Source organism: Chelon labrosus, assembly GCF_963514085.1.
Source record: "Chelon labrosus genome assembly, chromosome: 22".
NCBI classification, from domain to species: Eukaryota; Metazoa; Chordata; class Actinopteri; order Mugiliformes; family Mugilidae; genus Chelon; species Chelon labrosus.
In genome coordinates this window covers 10,319,894-10,334,615 of record NC_140355.1, presented here as the reverse complement: position 1 = coordinate 10,334,615, position 14,722 = coordinate 10,319,894, and the positions used below count along the sequence as shown (strand labels likewise).

The window sequence follows — 14,722 nt, the reverse complement described above, 5'->3', positions numbered from 1 at the left end:
ATTTTCATTAATCAAGTATTAGCCAATTTATTCAGAATTATAATAATAATATTAGTATGATTATAATTGCATCTGGGCCACAGGGACAACCACAAGTATTAATTTGACTAATTTCCAAATAATATACTGTGCAGTCAATAACTTTAATAGTAACACATGCTTATTCATGCAGTTATCCAATCAGCCAATAATATAGCAGTAGTGCATACAAACGTGTAGATGCATGTTGGGAGCTTCAGGTAATGTCCACATCAAACATCACAATGGGGTAAAATGTGATCTCAGTGACCATTAGAGCTGGGTTTAAAAAGTGGATTTTCCCATTCTTCCTTTGAAAGGTCCAATTCATAAAATCTTTGTATTGATTTTTTTATTTATTTTTTTCCTTTTTGTACATCCTCTCATTTGAAATCTTGCATCAGACTCGCAAGACTGATTTTGCATGACTAGTCTCTCGAGGATGTGCGATGAGATTAGTCCATGTGTGAGGCAGATCCAAAACATGACAGAAGCTACAACTCAGAGAGCACCGTCAAGCATGAAGGCTGATATAAGGCAAGATTTTGAATTTAAAAAGTATGAGGACAGAAGAGCTGGACAAACGCAAAAATGCGCTAACCAGAGGTAAAATATTTTAGAAACACCTTAAATCTCCCAAACCATTTGTTTTCTAACTAAAATATGTCTCAGTAAACTGGTTTTGGGTATTTCTTAGAACTGCATCCAGTGAACAGAAACACTGTGAAATCTGAGCGTAAGCTACAGTGGGCACAGGCTTACCAAAACTGGACTGATGAAAACTGGTGTGATGACTCTCGATTTCTGCTGAAACATGCAAATGTTGGTCTCAGAATTTAGCATCAACGGACTGATGGGTGGTGCCTTGGGCTCCTTCATATATAATCAATCATGGTCTGAATGGTCTGGAGTATTGTTTCTGACTATGCGCTTCCCTTTATGAAGACACTTTACTCAATTGCTACTTCCATCAGGATAATGAACCATGTCGCAAAGCAAAACACTTTTGGGATGTCATTTTTGCACCATGAATGTGTAACTGATAAATTATATTATGTTCAGTCATGTCAACAAAGACCAGAATCTCAAAAGAAAGTCTTCAACATTTTAATGTCTTGTGGAATCAGTGCTGCAAAGAGGAAGTTTTGAGAACAAAGATTTAGTATTTTTGAGAAATATGCTTATTTACTTTTCTTTCTATTTTCCATACAGTACTATAATAGTTATCTTGACACTTGACTGGACAGAGACTTCCTCAAGTCTCTGCTACTTACCTGGGAACCTCGGTGTCAACAGCAGGAATAGTTTCCTAATCAAGGAATAGTCAAAACTCCATTTTTAACTCTAGAGGGGCAACAAGGTAGTTATTGGTCATTAGTGATGCTTTTAGTTAAATAGTTTTATAGCATTTTAAAGTCATAGCTAACTTGCTGCTGATTGTAGCATCTTTTACCCTGCTGACATCAAAGTAGTATCCCTATTCTCATCTAACTGCAGGGAAGAAAGCAAACATGCATGTTTAATGAGATGGAATATCTAAACAAACTTTTTCCGTTTAGATATTTCTCTCTAGAGAAATCAACACATCAGTTAGCGATTCAGCAATTATTAACTGAGTTCTCTTTGTATTAGTGTGTCATCAGCTAAAGAGCTCAGTAGAGCAGATCTCCGTCTGATGTGACATTAAGGTCACTTCTGATCATTATGTTCCTGAACCATTGTAATACCCCGGGGTTTAGCCAACTTAATGGTCAGATGGGCTGTGAATGATATTTGAGCCTTGGGCACACAGGAGAAATGAGCAAAGTGTGGATGGATGTTATGAAAGAGAGAGTGCTCCTTCTTCCAGCTGAAGAGAGGCAATTGCAAAGAAAAAAAAATGTTTCCCTGTTTAACAAGAAATGGCGAGATGGATCAATATTTGCTCAGGCTCAGAATGAGTCATAGGGGTTGATTTTATCTTTACGGGCGCACACACACGCACACACACACACACACCTTGCACACACACTAAACCTTTCAACAGAGAGGGCCTGTCGACTAGGCTGAGGTCTGACCTTCCTCTCTGACTTTTTTTCCCAATTAGACTGCTCATTCAGTCAAAAATGCCTCATTTAGGAAACTCCAAAAGTTACAAGTAATTAAAATTAACTTGTGGAAAAAAAACACAGATGTAAACATAATTATATGTAATTATTGTAGTTGTTCAGCTGTAATGATTGACTTCAAAATAAGAGTCATTCTGGAATAGATCCTTGATTTCTCCTTGAAAGCACCAGTTATTATTACCAAACATAAACATGGCTTTGCAGTCACATACCAGCTCAAAAAATTCAGAAAGTGAAACTCATATATTATTTAGATTCATTACACGGAGTGAAATATTTCAAGCCTTTATTTCTTGTCATTTTGATGATTATGGCTTACAGATAATGAAAACCCAAAACTCAATGTCTCAAAAAATTTGAATGTTTTGAAAAAGTTCAATATTGGAGACTCATGGCGTCGCCCCCTAATCAGGTAATTAACTCAAAACACCTACAAATGTTTCCTGAGCCTTTAAATGGTCTCAGTCTGGGTCAGTAGGCTACACGACCATGGGGAAGACCGCTGACTTGACAGATGTCCAGAAGACAGTCATTGACACCCTCCATAATGAGGGAAAGCCACAAAAGGTCATTGCTAAAGAAGCTGGTTGTTCACAGAGTGCTGTATTCAAGCATATTCATAGAGAGTTAACTGGAAGGGAAAAGTGTGGTAGGAAAAGGTGCACCAACAACAGGGAAAACCGCAGCTTCCATCCGCAGCAAAATCCATTCAAGAATTTGGGGGAGCTTCACAAGGAGTGGACTGAGGCTGGAGTCAGCGCATCAAGAGCCACTTGATTTGGGAATCAAGGTCCCAGTGACTGGAGGAAGAGTGGAGAGGCACTGAATCCATGACGCTTGAAGTCCAATGGGAAGTTGCCACAGTCAGTGATTTGGGGTGCCACGTCATCTGCTGGTGTTGGTCCACTGTGTTTTCTGAAGTCCACAGTCAACGCAGCCATTTACCAGGATATTTTGGAGCACATCGTGCTTCCTTCTGCTGACAAGCTTTATGGAGATGCTGATTTCATTTTCCAGCAGGATTTGGCACTTGCCCACATTGCCAAAGATACCAAAAGCTGGTTCAATGAGCATGGTGTCACTGTGCTTGACTGGTCAGCAAACTCACCTGAACCCCATAGAGAAGCTATGGGCTATTGTCAAGAGGGAAGGTGAGAGACACCAGACCCTGAAGGCCGCTATCAAAGCAACCTGGGCTTCCATTACACCTCAGCAGTACCACAGGCTGATCACCTCCATGCCACGCTGGTGGTTTTCATTGTTCATCTGTAAGCCATAATCATCAAAATTACAAGGCTTGAAATATTTCACCCTATGTGTAATGAATCTAGATAATATGAGTTTCACTTTTTCAACTTTTTCATGATATTAAAATTTTTTGAGCTGTACCTGTATACAAGTAATAATGTTGTGCTCATTTCAGCCTAATTGTGCTTGTAATAGTCACGAGTTTGGGTTTTCATTATTCCACCTGTGCAAGCACGACACAGGAGCCACTGTTCTGAAACGTGTGCTCACTGCCGTCCCTCTAGCTGGAGCGCATGTTGGAAGGAAGCGCGGTGCGTGCCCAGAAGCAGCTGGTGTTGTTGCACAGAGAAGACGGCCCCCCACCCAAAGGAACTGTGGAGTGGCTCAACATGCGAAGCTGGATCTCCAGACACCTCCACCTCTCGTGTCCCAGAAGGGTTTTCTCTAAGAGGAGCCTGCCCAAACTGGTAGGACCAGAATGTTGTTGTATTTTCTCTGATGTGACATCTGCAGATCAAAGCACTCCTTTGTCTGTTCTACTCTTAACTCCTTTCTCACATGCACGGCATCTTTGAGGTTTCATGGAGGAGATACATTGTATATATGAACACAATCTATAGTATTATATATACATTATTACAGTTATTGTTCTTTTTTTGCAGTTGGAGCTGTATCAACGAGTGTTTGAGAAGCCAGCAGACCGCCACTCTGACTTCTCCCGTCTGGCTCGTGTTCTCACGGGCAATGCTATAGCTCTTGTTCTCGGGGGAGGAGGAGCCAGGTAAGGTCATATAATATATTGTAATTGAAGACGTGAAATGTTGAATGGATTTTATAGCCTCAGAGCATCACCACATCCTAATTTTACTGCTCGCCGGGTATGTCTCTTATCTTTTCAGTAAAATTTCTGTCTTTCCGTGTTTATTTCCCCACCCTCCTAATCAGGGGCTGTTCACAGGTGGGCATAATGCGAGCGCTCTCCGAGGCTGGCATCCCCGTGGACCTCATTGGGGGAACTTCAATCGGGTCCCTGTTGGGGGCACTGTATGCCGAGGACCGCAGCCACAGCCGCATGAGGATAAGGGCCAAGGAATGGGCAATGGTGAGTGTGACAGTAGCAATGACAGTCGTCTGGGAAGCTTCAGTTGGTACTGGATCCAAAACTTGTAGAATGAGCTGATATTTTAATGTGCTCTGGTTTGTTAAGCTGAAAATGTATGAAATGTATCATCAAATTGTCTCCCACTCCTCATCAAAGGCTGTGACAAGAACTACAAGCTTTACAAGTCTTAATCATTTCCTGTCCTCTAATTTGACAGGGGAGACTATCAAGATGATGAATTTATCACCATCTTGGTGGATGCTTGGGCTTACAGTAAAACCTTTGATGCTTCGTGACCTTCATTTAACGTCTTCTGGATGTTACATCACATTGGCTGAGTGAAGAGCTCAGAACTAGTGTTTTCCCACCTTTAATTAGCCTACAGTTAGTATAAACAACTAACCAGTGATTTAAAGAGCTCATTTAGATGGAAGCATTAATACTTTTGGTGGAAAAGGAGCGGAGTTGAGCAATTCCTCATCTTTTAGTTTACTGGTTTTATTTTGCCATAGACTGATTCTGACATAAATGAGGCTAACAGGAAATAATTTAAGTCTAATCCAGTTTACACCTCAGTTCTGCTTTTAATATAATAAACCATGCTGTGCAGATTAACCATCAGGAGTAATAGGTTGTTGTTGCTGTTTTTACATCTAGCTCCTGAACAGAGCCCTTTTATTTGTGATATGAAATTCATCCTCAGGTCTTTAATGCTGCAACTGTTAACAGCTAATTTGAGACACCTGCTGTGTCTTCAAGTAGGATTTGTCTTCCCACAATGTATACAGCCCCTCCTCCTCTGGCTCTGTCCTTGGTCCTGAACCGTCCCCTGCAGAAGCAGCTGGCTGGATTGTTGCTCCTTAGTAACAAATTAAAAGATCCGCTGTGCCATGAGAAGAGTTTGTCCTCAGCAAAGTTAAATGAACAAAGTGAAACATTTATGGGAAGTGGAGGTACCCACCTAATGGATGTAACAAGATAAAAAGAACTCACTGTTTTGTGGTTGGTGGACCACAAAGTTAGCAGCAGATTTGCTTTTACATCAAATTGAACATTGAGTTTTAGGAATTAATCCTGCTTTCTACTTGAGAAATCTCAGAGGAAATTAACAAATTGCCTTTTCTCTGGGTTTCCCTGCAGGAAATGACTTCAGTGTTTAAGAAGATTCTGGACTTGACGTATCCAGTCACCTCCATGTTTTCCGGCGCGGCCTTCAACTATGGCATCAGCACTGTCTTCAAAAGCAAACAGATCGAGGTGAGCTAAATTAACTGGGGTTAACAGCGCCCTAATTAATAGAATCAGAACTGAAATGGAGACTAAATAAAGAATGACACCTAGCTTTGGAAGATAAACATCCCAAAATATCTGGCAGTCGTCTGTAAGAGAAAACAAATGGATCACATGGACTTATACCTGTTTCATTGTAATCTTTTGCTTATGCAGGACCTTTGGATCCCATATTTCAACATCACTACTGATATCACTGCCTCAGCCATGAGAGTTCACACTGATGGTAGGTAAAGTTTCTGTATTTAAAAAAACAAAACAAAAAAAACTTTATGCTTAAAGCGTCAGTTCACAAAAAGAAAATCAACAAAAAGAAGTTTTCTTTATGATACTTGCAGATTTCTCTGCACAGGTCTAGACCTCACTGGTGAACTGACCCTTTAATTAGTCTCACTGATTTAATTTTCAGCCTGTTCAGGTTGGTCGCTTTCGATTAAACATGCAGAGTCTGAAAGGAATGACACCTACAGGTCTGCCTGTTTGCTGTTTCAGGTTCTCTGTGGCGGTACGTTCGTGCCAGCATGTCTCTGTCTGGATATCTGCCTCCTCTCTGTGACCCCAAAGATGGACACCTGCTGATGGATGGAGGCTACATCAACAACCTGCCTGGTTTGTTACACTCAGTACTTTTAGTTTCAGCTTCTTCTTTCTCGCAGTAGCTCAATGTGTTCAGTTGTGTTTATTTGTAGTTTTTTAGCTATTTTACCCTGTTGATAGTTTTAATTTTTCGCGATGCACTCTTCTTTTTCTTCCTGTCCCACCTTTCTGGTTTCCTCTAATTCTCCCAGCTGACGTTGCGCGCTCCATGGGGGCCAAAGTGGTGATAGCTATTGACGTGGGCAGCCGAGATGAAACCAACCTCACTAATTATGGCGACTCACTCTCAGGCTGGTGGCTGCTATGGAAACGCCTCAACCCCCTAGCTGAGAAAGTAAAGGTGATGGATCGATTAAGGAGTAAAGACACAACATACTGTGCGAGGATGCTTAAAAATAAATGAGTCCTGTGAATATCAGTGAGGATATTTTTGGAGGTGTTTTTCAGTGATCCATAAGTTCATTTCTATAGGTGTTGAACATGGCTGAGATTCAGACTCGGCTGGCATATGTGTGCTGTGTGAGGCAGCTGGAGTCCGTGAAGAACAGTGACTACTGCGAGTATATCAGACCGCCGATCGACAGATACCGCACTCTGGAGTTTGGCAAGTTTGACGAGATTGCTGTAAGTTTGAGACAAGAGTTTGCTTTACATTGTTTAGATGGACAATAGTGTGTCACAAATATTCAGAATAATAACCCCATCTGAACGAAACTGCCTCAATTGGGACAGACTGGCCTCACATGAAGTAAAATCAGGTGATATCACAAATTTCCTGGTGCTGTGGCAAAGCAACCAATCAGAATGCTTTCAGTCTGGTTAAAGATGTATTGTCCATACAAACATAGCCATTGTCTGGTCCCTCGGTATGGCTGTTAATGCATCTGAACTGTACTTTATACAATAATATTTAATGTGTATGCTTGTGTGACGTAGGAGGTGGGATACCAGCACGGCAAGACTGTGTTTGACGTGTGGAGTCGCAGTGGTGTGGTGGAGAAAATGCTGAAAGACAGACACCAAGAGGAGTTCCACAACACACAATGCAAGAACAATGTAAGACTGGGGGGAGTGAATATGTATCCTGTAGAATATATGATAACAAAAGTCAATAGAAGATAGGACTCCAAATCAGTGCATGACTAATTGTAATGCATTAATTATAACTGAAATATTATGTATTGAGTTAAGAGTCTATATTACTTAATCCAGTGTGAAGACACATAATCAACAGATTAGCACAATTCACAAATGTCAAGATGACAACTGAATGTATCAGGAAAATGTGTCTGAGGTTGGACACACTGGATTTGTCTTCTCACAGTTTTAATTACCATTTAAAAGAAAAGACAGTGGAGGAGAACATTACTTAACACAATTTGTGTTATTAGACGAGTTAAACTGATGAGCTCAGTTTTCCATAAACGCCAGACATCTGTCAGACAAATATAACATCCTTTTAAATGTATCACCTCACATTCGTGTTTAATTGACCACAGTGGGTGTCTTATACTGGTTATATTCTCTATACATTCCTTTGCCTTAGTTTCTTATCTATGCCTGATACATTGTCATATTAGGCCTGTAGACCGCTGTTTGAGTAATGAAGTTAAAACTGAAAAATAAATAGGTTTTCTCCTGCAGTACAGAGAATAAGCTTTACCGTACACTGGATTAGTCGTCCAGAAACGTCAAAAAAGACAAAGCACCTACGAAACAAAAGACAGAGAGAGTGATGAAGAAAGATGAGATATTTACCCTCAATCTGAGCAATAACATGAGGAGGATGGAGGGAAGAACAGCAGGAATCACGACAGGAACCCCACAGCAAGAAACTAACAAATGCACCTGAACAATAGGAGGATGGATACTGTTACGGCTGCAGATTTGAAATAGCAATGCTAAAGACTGTCTCATAAATAAACCCTGTTCATTTAAAACAATAGCCATCCCACGCAGGCAGTTAATGAGTGTCTTTCTATTTTCAGATGCTACTGTGGGGTGCAACTCCCAGGGGAAATAATGCCTCTCTTCCTGTGATAGATTTGACACTGTATGTTCAGTAGTGTTGCACAAATTGGTGAACACGAATGCATGCTATAAATTTCAAAATGCATCAAAGGGACCTGTGGAAACTAAAGCTCAAAAGGAATTATATTTTCACTGTCAACGCAGCAGTTTAAAGGAATGCCTGCCATTGGCTTAATGTTGCTTGAATGAAGACACAAAGATTAAATCCACATCACTCTTTACACTCTTCTTCTTACTGAACCAGCTGGTTGCCATTTTTGATTCCACCAGTGTGCGTATGGAAGAAAACATCTCTAACAGATGAGGTGTTGACACCTTGCAGCTGGCATATTTAGAGCGCAGCTGGTTAGTTAGCTTATACCAATAGACAGAAATGACATGAAACCAGATTCAGCCGAATGTGTGTGTGTGTGTTTTTCCAGGTGGTGACATGTCCCAACGCTTCCTTCACCGACCTGGCAGAAATTGTGTCCCGCATCGAGCCCGTCAAACCTCCTCTGGTGGATGGTAAAGCTCCACGCACAGCAACACTGTCGCCTCACCAATCATGGTTCTTTCTAAAAACACAGTGCTCACCGTTTCTCTTCCATGTTTGTGTTTCCTGTCCCTGTGTTTATATGTTGACTTTTCCACTCAGTATGCAACGCACAGAAAATAGAAACTGCAATTTTATGTCTGAGTAACTGAAACCCAATACCGCTGTTGTGTTTTTCTCATATGTGGCTATATCCATCTATTTAAAAAACATTTGTCATCCATCACTCATCACCGTGCCCCGTTTATCTTTTCACAATGTTGCACATTTTTGCAGTTCTGACTCATTCACCTGCACACCCACTTGGATTTGTCACCTCTTCTCTGCTATACATACTTGAACTTATTCACCCACAATGTGCCTCCTTCCCTCCGCTCTTTCCCCTCACCAGATGAGTCCGACTACCAAACTGACTATGAGGAGGATGCACTGGAGAGCGCTTTGTCTGACATGGAGATGTACAATCGCTACGGAGAGCACACTGAAGGGGAGGAGACTGCTGACACGGTACAAATCTCTGGTTATAAGACTGGACACTTTGGGGTCTCTTCTAAGCAGCCATTTTATTTTAGCTACCGAGGACAAACAACAGAATGAACTTCATACTTTGGGCACTTTTACTTGGAGCATACATCCCTTTTCTTAAATGTAGACTTTGGCAAAGTCAAATTGTACAGAAACACATGGTTGTTCACACAGGAGTCAGGTCAATTTATACTATAACAGTTATCAGTTAATATCATAAATATATATTCTAAAATGATATCTAGGGCGGCGGCACAGTGGCGAGGTGGTTAGCACTGATGCCTCACAGTGAATCCATGGGCCGACTGGGCCTTTCTGTGTGGAGTTTGCTTGTTCCCCCTGTGTCTGCGTGGGTTCTCTCCGGGTACTCCTGCTTCCTCCCACTGTCCAAAGACATGCTCATTAGGTTCACTGGTGATTCTAAATTGGCCGTAGGTGTGAGTGTGAGAATGGTTGTCTGTCTCTCTGTGTTAGCCCTGCGATAGACTGGCGACCTGTCCAGGGTGTACCCCGCCTCTCGCCCGATGACAACTGGGATAGACTCCAGCAGACCCTGCGACCCTTCACAGGAACAAGCGGTTAAAGAAGATGAATGAATGAATGAATGATATCTAGGGCCTGAGAGCATTTAAAATATGGATGCTTTTGATATGGTACATAAAAGATTCAATTTGCTAGAATTATGTTTTGCTTCTCGTTTTTTTTTTTTTGGCAAGTACAGATGTAAGTTTGTTTGTAGTCCATCACTTTCTAGCTGACAGTTTGCTAGTGGAAGTTCAAGGCTCTGGGTTCCTAGTTAACCTTATATATAATCTCTTACAATATATTTGAAAAGAAAATACCACCGTTCCAAGCCTGTTATCAGCAGGATAAATGTGGTGATGGGAACCAAAGTGTGGCGCCGTTTCCTTGTGATAAACACTTGGGGATATCAATCAATCAATCTGCATCGCTCCCATTGGCCGTCACTTCAAAACTGAGATTAGCTCAACTTGATAACCACCCACTTTGCTTCACCAAAGGATTTTTTCCTTCTTTTATCACTATAACTCACTGAATTTCCATGGTCTCTTGTTGCCACAATCCAGCTAGTGTCACATCTGAAAATGCAGAAGGGTAAAACCTACAAACCTTTGCCAATGAAAGGGGGAACTAATTTAGACCACTGTGATCCAAACAAATTAGAAAAGTCTTGTCGATGATCTGATTAACATACAGTGTGATTTAGATATGGATATTGTAATTGGTTTTTTAAAAAAGTGATGAGATGAAATGCAAGTTAAAACACAGATTTCTACTTAATTTATCAGCTGATTGGATGTATCTGCCCTGACACTAATGGAGTAAAGAGATAATTAGACTTAACTAGAAGTGTCCGGCGTAAGCCATTAAGGAAAGCTTAGTGGAATGAGTCTGTGGTCAATGAACGGGTTTCCGTGAAGAGCAAATGAGCGAATGATTATCTTAACTTCCAGGTCACATATCCACACAGTTTATAATGTACTCTGGGATGCTCAAACTTTTGCAAACTAAACATAATCCCTCATTCTGAGACTTTCATACTTCACCATTGCATGTCATTCTTCTACATTTATTGCTGCTAAAAGGAAGCTGAATAGCAGCATTTATATTTATATGGTCATTTTTCAGGTGAAAAAAACATGTTTGTTTGTTTTTTTTCTGATTCATAGGATGAAGAGCTGTACAGGAGGCCAGCACGCACCATTACCTCGCTCGGCAGCTTTTCTGCCGTCCCTGTCAGCGCGTTGGAAGAGCCATCAAACCAGCAGGACCATTAAGTGAAGACCGGTCTAATGTAGTCTGCCTGAACAGGTCATCACAATTTAACCTGCCAGTCTGTCCCACAAGTGGCTACAGTTACCACGTTGACTTCTGTTACCTGGCCTTATTAGCTGTGTGGCTGACATAACAAAAGAGTGTTCCCTTAAAAAAAAAACTGAATACACACATTGAGCACACATGGTTTATAGAGCAGCTGCACATCTAACCATTTCTCATATTGAGATTATTTCCTGTAGCTTTACATAATCACACCAGTCCAGTGGAAGACAAACAGGGGTGGCGAGGAGATACTATTTCCATGAAATATTATCACTTGGACTGGGATAGGACTATGAATCTTCATTGACTGCACTTGGGGAAAAAATTGTTAGATTTGTTCACTCCTCTGTTGTCTAAGAAACACAGATTTTCAAAATTTGATATATCCATCTCTGCCACACACAGGGTTGAATCATTAGCACACAGAATTCTAATTATTTTTCATGACTTTTCACTAGGTTTGTAGCTTGGAAGCCAGCCCAACTTCCCCTGCCCACAAAATGTTTGTGTTTATCTTGAACCGCTTGGTTGAGAACTGAACTACTGCAAAGATCTGCCGGGCCAGTCACATAATTTGAAGTGATGGACAGAAGAGTAACATCCATGTAGTCATACGCGTCATGTGAGCGCAGTGGAGTTCTTGAGAATTTGTTCACAACAAAATTGCTCTAATTAGTTGCAGGACTATCCAATTGTTTGCAGAGGTATTTTTTCTCTGTATCAGTTAAAACAGGCCCCATGATGAATTCCCAGTGGCATGTTACCAGACTCATATTTAGATGAAATTGAATCATAAAACAAACATTTATATGTATAAGTTGAGTCTATCCCATTACCCAGTTTAATGCAGATTTACTGACTGTGGCATTATTTAGTCCTAAACTTTGCCTTCTGGGCTTGAGAAATGGGAGCGCCGACTGTTTGCATCCTCTAGATGTGGGTCACCCCTGCTACAAAAGGTTAAGAACCACAACTTTAAAGTTGTGTATAATCCTGTCTATGTTACAGTCCTCACCAATGCTTGCTTGCCAAATAACACTTGTTTAAAAAAAATGAAAGAGAGCGTAAGAAGCAGCGTGGTCTGTCAGCACTGCTTTGTCGTACCCACTGAGTCAGGCACACGGAGCGAATTAATGATTTCAATCCACTTCAAAGCACTAGTTTCCCTCTCAGCTGGTGGGAGAGTCTCCCCCCCCATCTGTTTTCTGGCTTGAATCTATGAGACAGACTGAGCAGCAGACTGAGCGGATCTGTTGGGTGAACTCAGAAGCTCAACTCGTCTCCGCGCAGTTCTCACAGGAACGCAAATTATTTGGCTCGTCGATATGTTTAAGCTTTTTGTTTCCCCGTGATTTGGGTCGAATATGTTTATTAAATGATTGCATGACATTGAAATGATCAGACATTTGTTGTAGTAAAAAATATATATATATATATTTTATATTTAAGTACGAGGAATGATGGTTTTATATCCACAAGTGACAAGAGCTGGAAAAAACATTCCAGAAATGCAATTCAATGCAAAATTTAACTCATTGTTGTATAGCTTTGATTACATGCCTTTCTCTGTTACTCTATACCAGTTCATTTAAGCTTAATTACAACTGGAACTGACAGTTATTTTCAATTTAGTTTCATGTAATATATTAATCTATATATTAATCTTTTGGATTATTAAATAACAAGAAACAGTGGGAGTGGATATCACAAAATTCTACAGTCCAAGTTAGATGTGCTGGGCTGTTAATTGATACATGAAACGTTTGTTGGACGAACAATGACCTAAAGAGGGTCAGATTTATTTGAACAAGGAGTTGCGTGACTTGAGAATTTTTTATTTTTTTTTTAATAGTTGACTATTATGCGATGAAAGCTGACACTGACTATAACTACGTATAGATATGTATAGCCTGTATAAAAACAGGCTGCAACTCAGCACCATCAATAGCATTTAATAGAACTCCACAGCGTGTTTTGAAATAGAATAGCTGGGGTAAAAAAGAAGTATTTCTCTGAAGCCTTTTCCGTGTACTGCAGCTTAAGTTCTAATATATTTGACAATTAAATTCACAAGCAAACTGTTGATAAGCTGCCTTCTCTCTGCCACCGCAGGGCATTTAGTGAAGTTGTCAACTGACTGCTATCGAGAGGATTTGTACCGTTCCTCTGCTAGCGTTAGCGGACGCCTTTTCAGATGAGTGTGCATTGCAGTAATACTTTTGTTGTATTTCAAGACTGACTCACATATTTTGCACGTCACGGTAGTTTGGGCTACATCCTTAGTGAAGTACTTCCACACACTTGATGAACCACTGCTAGTTTGCTGCAGTGACCCACTGGGGTCCTCACCTGTTTCCTTGGAGACGTCCATGTTGTCACAGTCACGTGATCAGTGACTAGTTGACATGATGCCTAAAGCGTCAAGGCACAGCAGTGATGTCGACAAACCGTCTAGTCTGTGCAACACCTAACATCTAACACGCCAAAATCATCAGATGCAAAAATGATTAATTGCTTATGAAACAATTATAATTAATTATAAAATGTCTCTAGTTAGTTTTCTGGTGATTGACTAATTACTTCAGCACTAATCTCATTAGCATCACCACAGTCAGACCAATACTAGACGTTACAGAGACAGATACGGTGCCAACATATCTAAAGAATTATAACCAGTATATACTCAAAGTTGGACATTTTACAGTTGGCTAATGATGCTGTCGGCACTTTCCGATGGTGATACCGTTACTAAACTACAAAACACTTATCTCTGGCATTTTCTCTGCTATTTTAGTTACTTATTGGCCACATATATAAACTTATAATATAGTATAAAACTTATAATAAACTGATATCAGCCGTCCAGTCAGACTCTGATCATTACTTCACCAATGCAACTTTTTTTTTTCTGTTCTTGTTACTTGATATAGCACCCTGTGAGCCTCACTGTATGTGTCTTTGTAAATAGCGGTGCTACAGTGCCGGCAGCCTTACGTACATGTGTAGACGGTATGTGAAAACCTGTGATAAACACTACGTGGCTCACATATGGTGTTGGTTCCACGTGGAGTCTGGACAGAGAACGTGTGAGCAAACTGGAGATAGGGGAAATGGTGTTTGCACTGGTGTTTTGTTCTGTTTTGTCTCAAGCAAGCACACTGAATTGATGTTGTCTGGCAGAATGAATGTTTCACAGCTTTATCAAACAGGACATGGTAATGGATGAAGTGCTGATGTAATGTGTGGATCTGTGCCATGACTTTAATGTATCAAAGCCTTAGATGACCCGTGTGGAAGAACAACCACTCTTTTTGATGATTACTGTGTGCGAGTTTACTAATAAGCCTGTAACGTTTGACATTGAATGTCTACATGTTTTTTTGATAATCGATTACTTCTAATAAATTACTATTTGTTGTTGTAGTA

The 14,722-nt window shown here is 40.5% G+C and overlaps 1 protein-coding gene across 1 annotated transcript in view; it reads left to right on the top strand.

Moving 5' to 3' along the window:
• Positions 1 to 14,722, top strand: part of pnpla7a (patatin-like phospholipase domain containing 7a) — a 24,990-nt gene extending 10,268 nt beyond the window's left edge. Inside the window, exons 25-36 of the mRNA XM_084572136.1 lie at positions 3,659 to 3,841; positions 4,037 to 4,155; positions 4,320 to 4,476; positions 5,617 to 5,733; positions 5,923 to 5,992; positions 6,259 to 6,375; positions 6,555 to 6,703; positions 6,835 to 6,987; positions 7,300 to 7,419; positions 8,817 to 8,901; positions 9,321 to 9,436; positions 11,146 to 14,722. Of these exons, the coding sequence (XP_084428262.1) occupies positions 3,659 to 3,841; positions 4,037 to 4,155; positions 4,320 to 4,476; positions 5,617 to 5,733; positions 5,923 to 5,992; positions 6,259 to 6,375; positions 6,555 to 6,703; positions 6,835 to 6,987; positions 7,300 to 7,419; positions 8,817 to 8,901; positions 9,321 to 9,436; positions 11,146 to 11,253 (1,494 nt within the window). The 3' untranslated portion in view covers positions 11,254 to 14,722. The remainder of the gene's footprint in view (positions 1 to 3,658; positions 3,842 to 4,036; positions 4,156 to 4,319; positions 4,477 to 5,616; positions 5,734 to 5,922; positions 5,993 to 6,258; positions 6,376 to 6,554; positions 6,704 to 6,834; positions 6,988 to 7,299; positions 7,420 to 8,816; positions 8,902 to 9,320; positions 9,437 to 11,145) is intronic.